The 21,145-nt window shown below is 35.4% G+C and overlaps 1 protein-coding gene across 1 annotated transcript in view; it reads right to left on the bottom strand.

Moving 5' to 3' along the window:
* Nucleotides 1–17,406, bottom strand: part of LOC150106781 (uncharacterized) — a 29,074-nt gene extending 11,668 nt beyond the window's left edge. Inside the window, exons 1-3 of the mRNA XM_090393480.1 lie at nucleotides 16,990–17,406; nucleotides 5,847–6,050; nucleotides 2,064–2,237 (exon numbers count right to left, since the gene is read on the bottom strand). Coding sequence (XP_090249606.1) covers nucleotides 2,064–2,237; nucleotides 5,847–6,050; nucleotides 16,990–17,406 — 795 coding nt within the window. The remainder of the gene's footprint in view (nucleotides 1–2,063; nucleotides 2,238–5,846; nucleotides 6,051–16,989) is intronic.
* Between the last annotated feature and the right edge of the window lie 3,739 nt (nucleotides 17,407–21,145).

The raw sequence follows: 21,145 nt of genomic DNA, 5'->3' as shown, positions 1-21,145 counted from the left end.
AACAAGATAAACAAAGAATAAAAACAAGTGAAATGAGATTTATGAGAAGAACTGCAAAATACACATTATTAGATCAAAAAAGGAACGAAGACATTTTAAATGAACTAAAAACAAAATCAATAGAAGAAAAACTAAACAATTATAAACAAAAACGGATTGAACATGTAAACCGAATGGCCAACACCTGACATCCAAAACAAATACTAAAATATAAGCTAAGAGAGAGAGAAGGCAAGGTAGACCTCAAAAAAGGATATTGGATGGATAATGAGACCGGAACAGACCAATATAGTCTATACCCGTAATTAGTGTTATGATGATGATGATGATACTAGAATGTATTATGTCAAAAACGGTAACACTGATGACTGACTCTTCCAGTGCAGTAAAACCTGGGTGCATAGAGTTCTATTAACACAACAACAAAATATTTTGTTACATTTTGAAACATTATTCTATAATGTGTCCGTATTACTTCATAGGGTAAGGATTCCTAATTTGAAACACCGCCTTGTTTTTGGTTATGTACTCTACATATAAAATATCGTTTTGCTTATTTTTTTTCACTCAACAAATGGTCACATTGAAACCAAATTTGGTAAATTTTAATAGAAACCGAACCAAAAAAAAATCATTAAATTTTATTTAGCACGAGCGGAATTATTACGATCATTTCGATTTTTTTTTTCTGCCAAATTTTTGCGATAAAAATGAACCAAGTGTAACCAAAACTGTATCACATAGACAACTCCTTGTAATTTCAAAAATCCCGAAGATTATCAGGGAGAGGTGACATGTTTTCGACATTATGTGTCGGTGTAGCTCTGGAAATAGCCAGACTGAAAATAGGAACGACTCTAACAAACTTTTATAATGGTTTTAAATACCAAATCTGAGTAAAATCGTTCCCATAATAACTTGCATAGGCCGCCTGATTAATATTTGCTGCCGAACCACACGGATGGATTAACAGCACTTATCAATATTAATATATTGATAAGTGCTGGAGTCTGATGTGAATAGTAAAAAGATAAAAAAAACTATGATCATAATCACTCATAATTTGATGAAGTCGACATTTCGGAAACAACAAGGCACTATAAAATAAAAGTGCTCTTTTTCCCAGTACTTTTCGAGGTTAACATTTGATGGTTAAATACAACTGCGATAAAATTTTGTACTTTTTTTATTTTTTATTTACATTTTGAATAACTGAATGTTCTCTCATTTTTTTTTCACCTTTCTTATACGTTACGTGTGTTTGAACCCTTGGAACTCGAGTGAAGAAATGAAATAAACAAATTAAATATTCATTTGTGTCCTATAGAATTATTCTGTAAAACTACCAGATTCATTGCCACCATAATAGAAAAATAATCTGTCAAGAAAAAGTAAAGCATAATCTAAAGATAACACTATATTCTTACTTTATATATAAATATAAAAGTATAATATGCATCATCAAATTTTCAAACTCAAATTTCACTCACGATATTCTGCTTTCTTTTCCCTCTGGCAAACGAAATTCCAGTTTTTAATCATGCAAACTCTCAGCGAAATAGACAATGGAAATTGCCTATTTCGCTGAGAGTTTTCTTTGATTAATCTTAATTGATTAAGAAAACGTTAAGAGCTAGATTTTTTTTTCTTGCAGAGCAGTAAACGAGTGAATTTCTCTGTTCAAGTGGTGAGTATATCTAGTGTGAATGAGTTTTAGAGAAGGTATGACAACAGGTGTGGATGATGTATGGCCTCCCTCGATGAGTCCTTGATTCATTGAGAGACCTGGAGATCTCTGATGACGATCATAATAAACTAGTGGTAGTGTAGTGCTAGCAACGTTTTATTGATTATTAATATTATCCGAATTTGATTAAATAAAATAAAGGTTGCAAGCTAAAACTCATAAAGAGTTGTAAAACTAGAAGTAGAAGAAGATGAAAATAAAGGTATTTGTATTTTCATTTGGTAACTTGAAACTATTCAGGAATTCCAAGAGATCTAAAGGGGTGTGGGTATATATATATATATATATATATATATATCATTGTACTGCTACTCACGTATTCCTGAATGGAGTCAATCCTTTTAGTCAGAGGTTTGTCTTTTCCGTATTCGACAATACTTTCATTTATTAGGTATCGATTCACATCACTTTTAACGGATTTTGGAATACCAAATCCTGCGCCGCTAACCGCTATTTCTCCAATCATGAGAAAAACTGTGATAATGCAAAACTGAAAAAAAAAAAAAATGAAGTTTAAAATCATCCCAGTTTAATTAGAATAATTAATAAAACAGATAAGAAATATTAAAGTAAAAAAAAAAGGAATAATCATAACATTGGTGTAATACAAGTCCATTTATCCACAAATGTTTGACTGAATGTGTGACAATTATTGCCAATGCAGCTAAGGCTACGAGGTTTGTGTATTATGTCTGTTAACTGCGCGTTCTTTTGGCTTGTTTGATTATTTGCGAGAAGAAAAACCTGAATGTGGTGATCTACTACCTCAGTATGAGACTAGATGAAAAAAAAAAAAAAAAAAAACCTCAAATATTCTCCACGTTCCAAACGCGATTCGAAACCATTTTTCAAAGCAAAATGCATTGTTGATTGAACTGGAGGACTCATATTTTTCAAAGACAATTGCAGCAAAAGTAATTTTTTAGAACTGTTTGTGAATGATTGGAAATAGAATAATAAAGATACTCATTTGACAAAGCGTGCAGTGCACAATCGTCACGGTCGTCAAGATCTACAACCAATATCTTAAACACAACCCTTCATACCGTGCTTTAAAACAGCAAGGGCAACTTGATCACCTTCATCACCAAAACATAGTTCTGCCTTCTTTCGTTAAAAGGGATCGCAGTTCATATTTCCTTACCTTAATAAATCATTAGTCGACTGATGAACACAATCATAAATAACTTCCTCCCACGAACAAGTCACCCTTTTCAGAATTAAGATCTTACCATTAACCTATCCTATTCGCTAACTCTGCACAAATCCAAATTCGCTCACATTTACAATACTGTTCTCATATTTGGAGTGGTTCACTAAATACTTCCCAAAATTGATGCCGTACCGACTCATTTCAACCACCATCTAACAAACGGTGTCTTTTTTTTTTATGCTTTTTCTCCACGTACTTCCATGGTCGCTTTTCCGTTGAACTGATCTCCATCATTCCTATGCTTTCTACTAAGCCTGTTAAAACAAGAACAGACGTTGCCCAACCCCAACATCTTTTTACAGTCCACCTGCAAATCCACCGATATGCTTCTCCTCTTTCATTCTATTTGCTTCTATTCCGCCTGCCATAAGTTTTAAATCATACACTTCATCTTTTCAAACAAATTGTTCATCAGGTGTTCTACCCTAATTCTTGCATATATCGCTCTGATGTTCTGTAGCTTTTGCAATATCTCGTGTAGAGTGATATAAAAAAAAAAGTTAATGTTATATTTATTTGAAACGGATTATAACGAAACATTGTCAGAGGGAACAGTTTCTCAAAGTGTTTTTCGATTGTGATAAGTATATAAAATTAGATAGGAAGAATATTCATAATATACTGTAACCACTTACTGAAGTTGATATGCACCACCACAGTATGCAGTTATGCTTTGTATGCCAAATTTTCATGTACTCCACGTTTTTAATATCGAACGTGGCGTATATGTTTATAGAGTATGCGATGGAAACAGTGCTGTTGCTATTACTATCGCTCACTCTTAATGAAGCTTTCCAAATCGAATAACTCTGAGAGAGAGAGAGAGAGAGAGAGAAAGTGTGTGCGCAGCTAAACGAGAGAACATCACTGTAAGGATACGGAGGGGTCCTTAGTCAAGTAGGCGATTCCCATGCATCTTGGTTTAATCGAAAATACTTTAGTACACAAAGAAAAAATTTGTCCTTACCAAGTACAGAGTGTTCAACACCTTAATCGTAGAAATCATGCCTAAGCTGATTTTGTTTTGTAAAAATTACCCTAATATCAATCACTGATTAATATCAAGACAACATATTCTGCCAAGCTTAATTCAGCTGTGATATCGTGAACAACACTCATAGTTAACAAGTACGGTACGGTCTATACATAATCCTTATAATACAGTGGAAGTAAATGTTTAAGTGTTGGTTGCGATATCCCCTACAACAAATAACTTTTATCTACGATTTCCGGAAAATGAGTTGTCATTACTGCTAGACGATTATGTTTGGTTGAGTAGCGCTGTTTCCAATGCAGTAAAAACTCATCTTGATGATCATCTCTTAGCCATGAATTAGTAGTGGTGATTCAACAATAGCCATCGAGGTGTCCGAATCTAAATCTTTTGTATTTTTGAATTTACGGATGGATGTAACAGCTTCGAACACTCATGACGTACTAGCTGGAGAGCAGAGGAGGAATTCCAATACTGAAAATGCAAATTTATTATACTTTGGTGGACACGTAGCGTGAAAGCAGGAGAAAAGCAGGATAATCATACAGAATTAAAATAAATATGTCTATAATCCTAAATGTACGAGGAGGATCCGGAAATTTCTGATAATAAAATGATATAACCACAAGAAAGTAGTAGTAGAGTTATGAAGGTAACTTATGTTCTTATATCCTGGTATATTCTTTCGTGTGGTTATATCATTTTATTATCCGAAAGAAACTGGAATTTAGAATAACACCCAAAATTATTTGTATCAAGAATAAAGATTAATTAGTAGGAAAGGTTTAAATTTCCATCCATCTGCCCTCTCAAATTCTGATTTCAGTTCTTAGGAATATATGAACATGATTCTCTCTCTCTCTCTCTCTCTATCTAACTATCATACTTATTCAAGAATAAGTATGATAGTTAGTGCGTGTAGTATGTGGCCTTCCTCGATGAGTCCCTGACTCCTTGGAGATCTCTCTCTTAATAATAATAATAATAATCAAACCGAGTTTTAATGAAAATAATTGCTGTTTCAGAGGATCACGATTCCAAAATCATCGAAATAAAGGAGGAATAAAAATGATTATTCTGATTGATAGTCTAAAACACTTAAACTAAGTAGTATGAAGCCTTTTAAGTTACACAAAAATTTTAAACAAAAAATTCTTAAAACCTGATATACGAAACAGTTAATTATGACTTCGATTTAACTTCAGGTTTACGTTTAAGAAATCTTAAAAGGCTTTATTAGATTAATCGTTATTAGATGAATCTAATAAAAAAATATTACTCATCCAAGTATTACAAGGAATGGAAGCAGTAGGAATGTGTATATTCAACGTTTTTCCTGATCCATGTTAGTTATGTAAGTATCAATATCTAGGCTGTTCGAGAATAGTTATATGCATAAATTTATAAATGGATTTTTTAAAAAGCTTTAAATTTGAAAGAAAAGGAGGGAGACTCTGTTGACTCATTTTGTGTTGATAACGTTTTATATATATATATAAACAATGTCAAGCAAAATAAACGTTTCGAATGCCTATGATTATATAGAGCTCTATTTCCTCAGTGTTGTAAACACCCTCATATAATAAACAACTTCGGCGTCTCGTTCTATAAAAACAAGAATTATCATTCGGTGAACTTTACTGGTTTCGAAATTTAACACTGCAACAGTAAACTCACGTTGAGTATGTAACCAAAGAAGTTGAAAGCTGATTCATGGCTCCAAAAAACAGGCTTTACTTTTTTTTTTCAGTAAATTAATGAGTTTAACTTTAAAAAAAAAAAAAAGATTCTTCAAATTGCTATGAGAAGATAAATGTGTATCTCTGTTATTTATTATCAGTCAAATTTTCTTGAAATTCGTAATAATGATTAAATTAATCAAATTTTCTTACTAGTTCTAATAAATCGAGGTTCTGGCGATATATTCCGACAAGTCCAATAGGAACGGTGAAAAAAAACACAGCTCCAAAAATTATCATGACAGAAGCCAGAACAACCATCGTATAAATGGAATATCCGAGAGCTGTTGCAATGACTCCATATTTTCCGTCTGCATAGAACCTGGCTCCAATTCCAATCATGAAAAGGCTTAACACCTGAAACATAATATTGTTTATATTACACAATAATATCACTGACAGGGAAGATGAAATTAAAGAAAAAGAAAATAAATAATTAATAAATTGAACCATATAAAATCTTCAACTTATATTCAGTATAACCATCAAGATATATTCTACTTATGGAAGTGTGGAATGAAAATTATTTCTTGCATTCTTTGTGATCTTATACCCCTCAATTTAGATTTCTCTGTAGCGATGAAATCAATGCTATCTGTATCAACATCATTTTGAATAAAAATCAGTTTGCTTATTATATAAAATTTACAAGTTTACTTTAGTAGGCGAATATGTCACAAAACAGAGTAAGACCACAAATTATTGGAATTGTTCTTCGAAATCTTCCTCCTCCAGTAAAGGCTGCCCGGCTTCTTTGTTGAGACTGTTTCGACTATAGAACTTGATGACAGGGTGGTCAGTCAGGCTAGTTAATTCCAAATCTAAGACAAGTAAATGTATCAGCTTGAGGATCCCTTCCTCCTTAATGGAAGGAATGTCTAATTATTCAGTGCCAATTTGAAAGTTAGAAATTCCCTGCTAAATAAAGCTGGTCCATAATATACCCTTTGCTTTCACCATTTCAAAACAGAAAAACCTCTAAACAAGAATATTTAGATAGTGATGATTTTCATCGTCAGTGTCAGAAGAATACTAATTATTGGAGCTTGAAGCATCTTGGGAAAAAAAAACTTGGTCACTTTTAGCAAGGCCTTCTTACCTAATCCATCTACCTATGGTACTAAAGCTATTACTTATTTAGCGTATGATGATACAAAAGTGCTATAAGTTTACAACCTTTAGTGGGTGAAAATGTCATAAAAGGGGGGGAGGAGAAAAACCACAGACTGTTGGAATTTGATAAAAAGAAGGGCATAATTGCTCTCACTATAAATGCTAAGGGAAAAAAATGCAATACTTCATTTCAAAACGATTAAACTCTATTTTATGGAAATACTAATGAAAGTAGAGCAATAAAATCAATTACAAGTAACGGGGATAGTTATCAATGTTATGTCAATAATAATAATACAGATGATAAATACGGCTTTGCCTGCTCCCTACACTTGAATAAAAAGGCGTTAGCGGATTTATTTATTTAAAACTAATTACATTTAAATAGAACTCAGACATGCCAGACAGGGACAAATCGTCTTGTACTGCACAGTACTTGATCTTGGTACGAGATAATGAAAATTTGTCTCATACTTCCTGTTTGCGAAAACAAAACTGAATAGTGGGGTGGAGAGTGGGTGGAAAGAATGTGTTTAAATATATTTGAAACTAATAATAACTCAGAAGAATTCTATATTTGCTGGAGTTGTGTTGAAAGCCAACAAAAAAAAAAAGAACTGTTTCTTTTTTACCTGGTTATACGATTAAATAAGATATCTTCATCTTTGATGCTTCAGCAGCAGCTTCCTCTCCCCACCTCACAACTTCTACGTGCTACACGTGAACAGCATAAATTAGTGAAATAATAATCAATTGGTTTATGACTACAAACTATTGCACAATTTTCATTAACTTAGGTTGAGGCTCTGAAAGTTGTGTTCACATCGAACTCGATCCGAGTTACTTAAACCAGAAAAAGAATGTAAAATATTTTCATGGATTTCAAAATTATATTGAATAACTATATCGACTTCACGGTAATTACATTCCAGAGAACAAAATGTTTCAATATATTAAGGAAAATTAATAGGAAGGAAGAATGAAAGCTCGTTATGTTCATCAAGGGGGGGGGGAGATAAAGGAGAAAGCATACTCGATAAATAGTTAACAATTCCTGCTCTTGACATCTTATCAGTGATGACGGTTTTTTATACTAATGAGTCATCATAAAAAACACAGATATACAGAAGTTTCGATATGCGTCATTCTAAACACAAATAATAGGAGTTTAGATATTGGTTACTTCATCCCCTTCCACTTAATGTTGGTTTCTGATTTACGTTTACGTGTAAACCCACTCTTTGTGCAGCGGTTCTAAAATCACACACGACGGAATACTGGAAAGCCTAAAATGCTAACAAAACTAATACCCAGGACCATCCCACTAGGGTTGATCAAAAGTAACCAAATCCTCTTCGCACAATTTAACATTGGTAACTAGTTTCATATATCATGCAAACCATGCACTAGTATATCATGAAGCTAATGTTACCAATCGATGTGAAACTGTCTTATGTATGTACCTTATTTCATGTATATACCCCCCCCTTCACTGGGGAGCATTGATCCTCAACTGCAGATCTCAATCTAAGATTGTGTTTCTCTCTTCATCTGTGTCCAGCTTTTCCGCCCTCCCCCCCTTCAGCTCTTGTTTTATTCTCTCCACAAGGACATCTTTGGTCTACATCTTTTTCTCCTCCCTTGGGGGATTCCATTGCCGTGTCTGATTAATCTTGTATTTTTCTGCTATTTTTTCCATCTCCATTTTTTTTTTTTTTTGCCATAATTCTTTATTGGATATCTTCTCTGGCTATGAAATAGCCATATTCATAGCCCGATGCAAAATTCTTCTTATGCTCTTATTTAATTATTTGTAATTAATTTATTTCTGTTTGCTTCTGTCGTTGCCCATATTACTGACCTTAGCGTAAAAACTGATTTGACATTTCCGTTAAATAGTCTGATTTTATTTTTTAAGTTTATTTCCTTAATTTCAACAATTTTCATAACGTACAGAATGCTTTTTGGTGCAAGTTGTGGAAATTGAGAATTTCCGAATCTTAGATTTAATGCCTTCTTCTGCTCTTCCTTGTTTATTCATTATGGATCCTAGGTAATTAATGCTTTTTACTGTTTCTAAAATTTTCTCCTCCAGTCCTATGCTCTCCCTTTTCTTCATACGTATTTCCTAAAAAAATCTACATAGTCAAATCTTAAAAACAAAAAGTAAATCTTCTTAAGCAGATTACTTTCCAAATGGGATCAGACTTAACCTAGGACTAAGAAGTAGGCATTCCTTTTTAAAATCGACTAGCTCCACCTTCGTTATCGCCAGAATATTGATGCAATCTTAAGCGGGAGAGGATAACGCCATAGACTAGCAATTACCAAGCGGATCGTACACACGATCAGCAAAGCGTTGAAACTACAAGTTCAAAGTATTCTTCAACACCCTAACGAACAATATACAGAACTGACACTGACTGTGACTCACAGGCACCTAATCATATGAGTACACGCATAAAAACGTCGGTAATTCTCAGCTAGTTGCATTTAAAAACGAACTTCAAATGTTTAATTATTACTAAACATTAGCATTCTTTGTATATGTTAATGTATTTGCATCTACAAAGAAAAACAGGAGTCGTCGTATGGGTCTACATCACGGTCACTGAAAATATAATTCACGAACCTCCTTACGGGTTTCTGAGGATCCCAGTTCGGAAAATACTGCAGTAGACAACTGCTTGTGTTATGTCATGTTCCTGATCCTAATATTACACTATGATATCTGAATGCTGGAGTTTGAAATTTTTGATTTTCGAGACGAAATCTGTTGAGTTTTTGATATTTGATATTCATATATCAAAAACTTAACAGATTTCGTCTCGAAAATCAAAAATTTCAAACTCCAGCCTTCAGATATCATGGTGAGCTTTGACGTGGTGGCTCTCTTTACGAAACTTACCAATTCAAGAGGTTCTCGATATTTTAAAGAACAAAATTTCAAAAAAGATGTTTTCCCTGCTATCACATTGCGTTCACTCCGGCTACTTTCAATATGAGAAGAAAATCTACAAACAAAATAAAGGATTGGCAATGGGAAGCCCCCTGTCTCCTATATTAGCTAACATCTTTTTCGGAGATTTCGAACAAAAGACAATCTCCTCAGCTACTCTTAAACCAAAAATGTGGCTAAGATTTGTAGATGACATATTTCTTATCTGGGACCATGGCACCGATAACCTTCAGTCTTTTTTAAATCATTTAAACAACTTCCACCAAGATATCAAATTAACAATGGAGGTTGAAGAAAATGGATCCCTTCCCTTCCTGGACGTAAGACTTACTAAGTCATCTGATTCTATTAAAATATCAATCTTTAGAAAATCTACACACACAGATAGATACCTGCATGCGTCCTCACATCACTATCCTGCACAGAAAGTGGGTATCATCTCAATCCTAGCACATCCTGCTAGATCTATACTGTCAGATGATGAAGATCTAAAAAATGAACTACAACATCTACAAAAAGAACCTTCACAAGTAATGGCTACTCGTCGAAAACTATTAATAAGCATCTATACCACCGCCATCAAAACAACTCAGAAACACAAGGCAATCCAAAAGGTTATATATCCTTACCATATATCAGCTCGCTCTTCACGAAACTAAGAAGAATTTTAAGAAAGTTCAACATAAAAACCTGTTTCTCTACTCTTCCTAACCTAAGATCGATTTTAAGCAAATACAAACAAGCTCACAACCATCTACAATTCCCAGGAGTGTACAAAATCACGTGTGACTGCGGGAAGCAATACTATGGCCAAACTGAAAAATCCATCCTCCTACGTCTAGAAGAACATCAGAGAGACATTGCCTACAAAAGAACTAGAGCAAGTGCCCTGTCAAGCCATGTACAAAAGAACTAGAGCAAGCCATGTACTGTTTCCAGTAAACACAAATGATGAAGGCCGTCAACATGAGACAAACTGGACAACAACCTCCAACCTTCATATATGCCGTGACGAGGTGGAGCGACGCATAGTCGAGTCTAAGGAAATTGTTATGGACCCTCATCACATAAATAATAACCTCAGCTATAATCTACCGGACTCTTTCAGCTCTGCTATCCGATATTGGCACACGCGTGAAATCAGACGCACGCAGCTACTTAACAATAGAACTTCAACATGGACTGTAGCTACAGTTCAAAGCTGATTATATATATATATATATATATATATATATATATATATGATACGGTTAAAGTGATAAATCCGGTTATTATTAAATACCGTAATTACCGGTTAAAGTGAATAATTCCTAGAGGAGTCTGGTAAATGTAATAAAAACATGTTTATAGGTTTTATATATACGTTTTCATTCTCAATGGAAATTATAACAGCTTAGGTTAGGTTAGTTTATAATGAAAAAAGTAAGGAAAGTACTTCGTTTGCACTCAATGAAATCAGAAATCAGAAATCATTATAAACTAACCGAACCTAACCGATACAGGTTAGGTTAAGTAAGGTTAGGTTAGTTTAGGATAGTTTATAATGAAAAAAAAGTAAGAAAAGCACTTCTTTTGCACTCAATGAAATCAGAAATCAGAAAAGTAAGGAAAGTATTTCGTTTGCACTCAATGAAATCAGAAATCATTATAAACTAACCTAACCTAACCGATACAGTGTACGTTAGGTATGGTTAGATTAGTTTAGGTTAGTTTATAAATGAAAAAAAGTAAGGAAAGTACTTCTTTTGCACTGAATGAAATCAGAAATCATTATAAACTAACCTAACCGATAAAGGTTAGGTTAGATTAGGTTAGTTTAGTTTAGTTTAGTTTAGTTTAGGTTAGGTTAGGTTAGGTTAGGTTAGGTTAGTTTATAATGATTTCTGATTTCATTGAGTGCAAAAGAAGTACTTTCCTTACTTTCTTCATTATAAACTAACCTAACCTAACCTAAACTTTATCGGTTAGGTTAGGTTAGTTTTTAATGATTTCTGATTTCATTGAGCGCAAAAGAATTACTATACTTAATTTTTTTATTATAAACTAACCTAACCTAACCTAAACTAACCTACCTATATATAAAACCTATAAACATGTTTTTATTATATTTACCAGACTCCTCTAGGAATTATTCACTTTAACCGATTAAAGTGATTAATTCTCGTAAATTATTCACTTTAACCGGTATTTGTTAATAATAACCGGATTTATCACTTTAACCGTAACATATATATCAATCCTACGCACAAAAGGTTGCAACACCTATAACATGATCACTTGCCCACACGGGACACTATCGTGTGGGCAAGTGATCAGAGAGGTGGGAAAAAAAAGAATCTGTTAATGCGTTTCTTGAAGAGTTGGAAGTTGTATTCGCTCGGGAAAACGGTATGAAGGAAGACTGTTCCAAAGGACAAATGCATTTGGAATGAAGGAAGAATATGGGAAGTTGGGTCGGTGAATTTGCTACTCGTTTTTGTATATGATTAGAGAGCAATGGAGAAACAAGTGTAACCAGTTCATTGGAACAGCGCATGTGGAAATACACATAAGACAATACAAACACAGAGGTCAATAGGAGAAAGTGGTGAGAGATAGGGGGATCATCTATTAAGCGAATAGCTCTCTTCTGAATACAAGCATTCTGAAGGTTTTTGGTGTCGCTCCAGATGTAAGAACAATATTATAAAGTCGGGCGGATTTGGAATTTACAGTGTTAGAAGTTGAGCAGAAAAAAAGAAAAAAAAAAAAGAAATGCTCACGACAAAAATACTAAGGTTTTTTTTTTGTAGGTTTAAGAACAATGTTATGCTTTTATTCCAGGATAGGCTAGATGTGAAAGTCAGCCTAAGAAGGGGAAACTGATCGTAGTTGGTCAGTGGAATGTTATGAAATGTAAGGAGAGTGAGACATGATCTTTCTTCAAGGGGGGGGGAAGCAAGAATATGTTTTGGTAGAATTAAAATTATCTTCTCCTCACTTGAAATTGGGAGAAGATCGATTTTTTAGCCATTATCCATACAAGATCTTGAAGCATGAGTTATCTGAGTACTATATAATTTTGTGCATGACGAAGAAGAATAGAGTGTATGTACTGTCATCCAGAGCAATGTACAAATAGGTCTGGATGATAGTGAGAGGAAATCATTGATGTATAGTAGAGTGTAGGTGAAAGCACAGAGTACTCGGAGTAGAGTTTGCAAAGCCTTAGGGCACCCAAGCATTGATGGAAAAATCAGATAAGAAAAATCAGATAAACTATCCTGATGACATGCAATGAACGACCAGAGAGGAAGTCGCCAATACACTTATAAAGGGTAGGATGGAGAACTTATATAAGATGGCAGTTCGGAAAGAAAGCTGCGATCTCAGTTGTATTCGGAGGCCTTAGAATATCAAGACGGCCACAGGGAATTCTCCAAACACCTCCATGGCCTGTGTCCAAAGGTCAGTAACGTTAACAAGGAGGTCTGGAGTAGAACGCCAATGACAGAATCCACACTGATGATCACTGATTTACTGATAGGTCTCCATATAATGAAAAAAGGTGGCTGTTGACAACCTTCTCCATCACTTTTGAGAATAGTGAAGTGAAGTGAGGGCAATGAGAAGATAGTCTGATGGATGACTTTTGTCTCCCTTTTTAGGAACAGGATAGATAAAAGCTTGCATCCATGCTACTGGAGAGATAACAAATGAGTAGGACAGCTTGTAAAGGTAATACGGGAGGGGCGTTATTCTGAAGTACGACTAAAGGGATGTCCGCGCAGTTGGCCTAGTGGGTTTGCGCATCGCAACCATATGCCTGAGGAAGGAGTGTCCTTGGTTCGATTCCCGTCGACGACGGGAGGAGCTTAAGGATCTTCCTCAGCCATAACCAAGTTAGCCGGTCTTGGGCGTGGACAGTAGGGCTTTTTTCGCCAGTTAATCACGGGTTTTTCATCCCGCAAGCAGGCAAACCGGCCTTGTGAACACACACGGAATACAGCCAGGAATACTGACCCAGCCATAGGCCTGACTCGTCAGCCTGTGCAGGTTCTGGAGCCCGGATAAAATTTGAGGGGGACTAGATGGTGCCGTACCCCCCCGTAAAAAGGGGACTCATGGCTACTGTACCATCACACGGTAAGCAAGCAACTAAAGGGATACCATCGGGGGACAGGAGGACTTATTAGTTTTCTATCCCAGATTATAGGAAGCCTACTGAGGGTGGTTTGTGGGATAATAGAAAGAGATTTACTTGGTCGTCTAAATAAAATTTGGAAGAAAAGATTGATGTCAAGAGCTCTCTGTCTAATCTTTAGATGTGACAATTATATTATCACGATGAGGTAAAGGTAGAAACATTGTAGGGCATAAGGCTCGATTGCCATTTGAGCAGGAGGAAAGCTTGTGCATTTGACTCTAACAAAGTCTGCTTTAGATCTGTTGATTTTTGGGGTATTACAGGCTATAGTGTTAGTTGAGCAAGAGGCTAGTATTTAACTTGAGCCATTGAGTGCATGCCGCAGATTTAGCTTAGACTGATTTAGCATATCTGTTAGAATACCATGGCTTGCATAAAGGTCTGGGATTTTGAATGGAATGAGGAATAAAGGCATTCCTCTCAACAAGAATAGCGTCAGTTAGTACACCAAAGCAAGTGCTTGGATCAGGAAAACGGAAGCAATAATCATAGCATGGAAAAGATGAATAGAAATTCCGAAGGTCATTCCAGTTGGCATCATTGTAGTGCTATAGGAAAGGAAGCCGAAATCGAATGGGAGAAGAACGATCTGTGCAGAGAAAAAAAAAAAAAAAGAAAGAAAGAAAGAGCTTAAGGAAAAGTGTAGAGTTTGGAGAATGATGAGAATTATCTGGAATTCTGGTAGGTTAACAATTTACGTAAGATCATTAATGGCAGCAAATAATTCAACTTCTCTTCCAGCTTGGGTGTATAAAATTAAAGAAAAAAGTCAATCAAAATTATGGACCTTGAAATCTCCAAGGAAGATTAACTCAGGTGATAATGTATATGATCAACTTTCAAAAACGGTAATTGAAAGCGTCAGTATACTTATCGGAATCAGAGAGTGGTAGAAGCAGCAAATGAAGGCAACAAAATACTGCAAGGGAATCTAAAACCAGAAGCAGATCATGTAAAAGCGATTCCATGTCTGATAATTGGCATGGGATATCAGACACGAAAAAAGCGCATGCCTTCCCCGCTTCATGTAGAGAAGCCACCATGCATGATGTCTTCTCTACATGGTGTCTTCTCTACATGAAGACACCATGCATGATGTACTGTCTTGCAGCAAATTAAGTGAGCTGTAGTCGAGGTTGCCATTTGCCAATTTATAACAGATCGGATTTAGATGTCTGACGTGTTAAGCCGCTGGATATTGCTGAAGTCAATGTGAATAAATTTCTGGAAAACTACCAGGCATTAAAATAAATGTTAATGTTCTTTCTACTACACATCTGGTCTACCCACAGTACCACTGTCCTCCACGTTATAATATATTTTTCGATATTTGAATATCAAAAATAAAACCATACATTTGAGCGTTCCATAATTTATTTTCTGGACACTAAAAATGTGCATCCTACTCGTAGGGCCCAGTGCCAACGTAAGTTTTTATTGATATCATATCAAAACTCGGAAGCAACAACAAAAAATAAATAAATAGAAGAGACTAATCATGTGTTAAAAATACTAATGGGGGGGGAAGACAAAAGAGACTAATGGTGTGTTATTTCATAACATCTTATTTCAAAAATAAAATAAATTAAAAAAAAAACGAGCAACAAATCAGTGAATAAATAGAAAATTGGCTGGGTGAAGGGAACAACACAGTTTCACTCTGCTGGAAGAATTGAGGTGGGGGTTCTCCCATAGCAAAACCTATCTAATATCTTTTGTGGATACCATGTCAGGCTTTAATTTTATACTTCATCCCTTCAGCGAATTAGTTAGTCTTTGAATGGGTTTCGTATGGTTGTTGTATTGACTTTAGGGAGAAAAATGACTTCCAGTTTCTGGATGGGGAATGAGACAGTACTAATATTGAACGGAATTACAAACGAGGCTCTAAAACCACGAAGCCAGACAAACAATATATTATGTTTGTTATCAGTATGTTTTTTTTTTTTCCTAGATTGTCTGTATGTTTTGTAAAGGAAAACACCAACTCTGTATGAGACTGGTAAACTCACGTTCCTTAATAAAGGTATATTGCATTTTATAGATGGAATTCGTGTCTAATAGAAGTTTATATATTGCATCGTCCTTCAGACTGCGCTATAGTGGCACTAGAAAAGGTGACGTGAGCCAAATTATTATTGCCTGTCTACTCAAGAGAATCAATTCTAAGTAACGAACTCGACCGAAGGCCAGTAATAACTTAAACACCTCACTCTATCCCGTCTACGATACGCGGAATTTTTTGCAAGGTGATTTAAGGGAAAGTGAGTTAATCAGTTTCAAATGAAGATGAGATTTCCCTCCTGGAAGGAAAACGTAATTAACAAACAAAATATACTAGCTTCATAACCTTAATTGCTCCAGTAGTAATTAAAACCAAGTCAAACATCATCTGATAACCATGCTGGCGATTACTGGATGATGCCTCTAGATGTTAAGACGATACTTATCTCTGCGCACAAAGTTATACAAAAGGTAATTTTTTGATAGTGTTGGATTAATTCTAAAATCTCACCCAGCATAATCCACTCTGGCATATTTGGAATGCATCAATATGAGCGGTACTATTTCCTCATTAGACAATAATAGGTATATCGATTTTCTTAGCCAATTAAGGGCAAGAATACTAACAATCCAGAAGAAACTGCGTGATAAATTGGAAGGTCGGTTATGTAAAAATATCGAGTAAAATAACATGTTAATTTAGAGCTAAAGTCGAAAGTTAAAGAAGTTCATGCGTATAATATGCAGCTAGCAATATAGTTCTATCGATAGTTCCAGATATAAGTATATTTTTATTTATTTCAATCAATTGATTTTTATATTGGCAATTGTGCGCATTATTTATATCATACGCGAACTTTTTTCTATGCTAGAATGTTACGTAATTCTAGAAGTAGAACGTAATCACTATTCTTGAACACCCGAAACATTTAGCAATGAATGTTACCCCCTGTCACAGATTTGTGCGCAGCAATAGTTTTCGTTCCAGCTACTGCAAAGAAATACAATGCATTTTATACAGCTAAATAACTTACCCACATAAGAAACATTCCAACAATTGCACAGCATTTAAGTTTTATGTCAACTCCATCATCATCATCACGATGTTTGGAACTTGAAGCACTTCCGAAAAAAGTTACCCGCTTTCCTGAACTTGATGATTTAGAACGGCTACGATCCGACGAGGATGATGATTTTAGAATACCTTCCGTTTTATCAGGCTTTGAAGATATCCATTTCGCTCCGTGAATCTCATATTGCGAACGTATACCGTCAGACTGCTTTGCTTCTTCAGGAAGTTTAGAATGTCTCCAAGCAGATCGTCTGTCATCGGGATATACTTCTGTTCCTCTGATTCCTTTAAATTTGGCTTCATGTTTCTTTTCTGGGAATTCTTCATCTTCTGATTTATATAGGGTTTCTTTTATACAGTCATCCTTCCCTTTATCCATCTAGATCAATGGCGATGAACTAAAACTTGTTTGAATAAGTCACAAATAAACAAAAGACTATATATCAGGATAGGATTATTTCTGTTGATAATAAATATTAAATCACGGATTCCTCATTCGTCTAATAAGTTTAATTAATGTTACAAGAAACAATATATATCCAAAATAAAACAAGAAAAAGTATTCGTTACTTTGCAATACGTGACTAGAAGGTAAAACATAAAACTTGCGAGCGTCCCCTATGTACCTCATAATTTGTTTGTTCGATTCTATTAAAAAATGAAATTATTCTAATATCGTTATTCATGATATTTTAGTGCTGCATGAACCTTTGCCAAGTCTTTGATCACGTTTATTGACGCCTTTAAATTTCTGAGATATATTTAACGATAGCTTAATCTATGTACCTAGTAACCACTTAGAAACATTCAGTCTCTGATAGGTTAAAACAATTTTGCATTAAAAAATAAAACTTGCGTCATAAACAAACGACATTTTGGTAACAGACTATTGATCAGATATACGATAAGCGATAAGCATGAAAATGATAAATGATGAGATAATCGAATTCAGAACTTTAGGCAGTATTTCTTCTCTAGATGATCTGGTTGCCGAGTGGCTAACGTACCCGTTCTCCAAGGTGGATAATGAATTTCATTCTGGTGATCTTCATATTCGTAGGCCTGATGTGGCTTGAAAAGTTTCCGTATTTAGTCTTTGCTAAAATCGTAGCGCATTTACGCTTTACTCGTAGAACGAGTTTGGCACAGAATATCAATGGCAAAACTTCATGTATAGTATAAAATATATTGTTAAGAAAATCGTGTGCTTGCCAATATGAGGTTAATCCCTTATGAAGATAGTCCCTTATTAATATGCATGTTTCATTTATACTCCAGAGTTCTGTGCTGTAATAGTAAAAAGCATACCTGGTATAAGCTTTCATTCAATAGCCAAAGTTGTATGGCGTATACTTCTGCAAATCAACGTATTGCATAATTGGTTATAAGTGATAAGACTAAATGATATCACACTTTTAAGGGTGAGAATGTCTAGGGCATGTGACACTTTCTGAAGTTAGGGGAAGAATATATCCTTAGGACGGTGTCATATCACACAGATTTCCAAATGCTTGAGGTTTGTAGTCATTTGACTACTATAACCTTCAGGATAAAATTCTGTTCTAAAGAATAGTGGTAGAGGGAATGAAAGAGGTGAAGCAGGTTCCATGGATCTAGCTGGCTGTGAATGGACGCTGAGAAGCTGCAGCGCGAGTGCTCGTTATTATAGAATAATCGGAAAGTGGAGGGATTATGGAATCCGTCTCGTCTGTAAAAACAACATACGGTGAGGCAGAGTATCTATTGCACAGCATTTTGAATGAATCTGTCATAAAGAGAGAGAAGTATCAAGAATAGTTACGGGGATGTTGGGGCATCATTATAAATGTAACAACAGTACGATGCATATTGTATTATAAGGTTTGAAAGACATAGCATTTATACAGGTTATTGGCTGTGGTCTCCTTGGAGAGACCACACTCCTACCAGGCACGTTCCCCGTGTGGCGAATGGAGCAAACCCAAATGGGTTGCTCTGAATAAAGAGCCGTGGACCAAAGGATGTAACAGAGGCATAGCAAGCTGGCTACATTATTATGCCAGTAACTTCCATGATCCGGAGAAAGTCTGCAAACCGAGATAGTGCTACTGCGTACGGGACAGCTGACGCGCCTACACGAAGACCACATAGAGTAGGTGAGAAATCAGCCATGTGGTCAGCAAAGGACGTGAAACACGTAGCCACCCTGAACATAAGATCATTATACCAACCTAGAAAATTGCAATTAGTCCAGGAAAATTTTAAAATACTGAAATGGAGTATTTTAGGTTTATCAGAGACACATTGGTGCGGAGATGAATTCAAGTATTTACCAGAAGCAAGACCATACCTCTCAGGAAGAAAAGATAACATACACAGAGAAGGAGTTGCATTATTAATCGAGAAGAAACTTACATACTCAGTAATTGAAATAAAACCAGTGTCTCCTAGAATAATCACAGCCAAATTTTAAGCAAAAGAAAAAGGTCAAACAATTAAAACAATACAAATATATGCACCAGATAGTAACCATTCAGAGGAAGAAATAGAAACTTTTCTATGAAGAACTACAACAGGAAATAGACAATTCCAAAAATAGAGAACTTATGATAGCGATGGGAGATTTTAACGCTAAATTTGGACAGTTCACAGCAGACAAAAAAGATGTGAATGGGAAATTTGGATACGGAGAGCTTAACGACAGAGGAGAACAATTACTCCACTTCTGTAAAGCAAACGATCTAATGATCGCAAACATATTGTTCTATCAACGCCCTAATAATAAATATACTTGGACATCTCCAGTTGGTAATATAAAGAACTGCATAGACTATATCATCATAAACAAACAATGGAAAGGATCAGTAAATAATGTACGAACATTAAGAAGCTTTAATTTCGACACTGGCTACGAAATATTAACTGCCAAAGTGAAGATAAAATTCAACAAGAAAAACAATATCAGAAAAGAAGAAAAAAATCAACCTATCAAAACTAAAAGATAGCCTCAAGCAGAAATCGATTTTTAGAACAGATGGGCTTGAAATTAAAACCGTCCATCTTCCAGAACAGTGGAAAATACTGGGAAGAAGGAAAAGAAAAGTGTTATCAATTGCAAAAGACACTTTAGGTACAGAACCCAAAATAAACAAACAGTGGATAACCCAAGAAATCCTAGCTACAATAGAAGAAAAAAGAGAGGCCAAGCTACTTGTAAACCAACAAAACAATGAAGAGAAAAAAAAATCAGCTAACGCCTTTTATTCCATGATAGGGAGTAAGCGAGGTCTTTATACCCTAACTAGCTTTTGGAGACTGAATGGGCGGTTCAATCTCCACCGGTAGCCAATCAGAGATAGCTTGCCCATGTCTATCACTAATTATAGCAGCCACCGATGAAGAGGCTGGCAAACAAGTTCTGCCATCTCTTGGACCTAACCCTAACAAGATATGTCACTGTCTGAAATAATGTGGGTACTACGGTCGATTTTCTTGTGTTTACGGGACGAAAAACCCGAGTTTCCGGGAGGAAAAACCCGCTTGCCCGTGCCACAGATCGACTAACTCGGGAACCGGTCGAAGGTAGGCTTAGAAGAAAGTTCCTCCAGTCAGCGACTAGACTAGAACCTAGGTCTAACTTCGAGCAGCCAAGCGCAGAGGACGCAAGCACCACTTCCACTGAGATACAAAGGCCACATAGAGAAAAATACAGAGCACTAACAAATAAAGTTGATAACCTCTGCAAAAAAAAGCCAAAGAAAAATGGTAGGAAGAAAAAGCTAAGAAATGCCAAGAAGCATACCAACAAGACAAGTTAAAAGTCTTCCATGACACCATAAGAGAAATTACGAAGAAATTCTCAGCAAAAGCAGTAACAATGATAAACAACAAGATGACTTCTTCTTATTGTGCTATCTTCTATCGAAGGTCAGCGACCATCTTGGCGAACAAACTGCGCTCTTGTGCTAATCTGAGCAGTTGTGCACTGCTCTTTCCTGTCCACGTCTTGATGTTGTCAAACCATGATATTCTTTTTCTTCCTCTAGTTCCTTTGCCATCAATTCTTTCTACCAAAATAGTTTGTAGAAGTTGGTATTTGTTGTTTCTCATGATGTGTCCAAGATATGATGTTTTTCGTT

The sequence above is a fragment of the Typopeltis vanoorti genome, chromosome 5 (assembly GCF_054136105.1).
Source record: "Typopeltis vanoorti isolate ZY-2024b chromosome 5, IOZ_Tvanoo_1.0, whole genome shotgun sequence".
In the NCBI taxonomy this organism is placed as follows: Eukaryota; Metazoa; Arthropoda; class Arachnida; order Uropygi; family Thelyphonidae; genus Typopeltis; species Typopeltis vanoorti.
The sequence above is the reverse complement of the archived record's forward strand: the minus strand, read 5'-3'. Positions and strand labels throughout refer to the sequence as shown.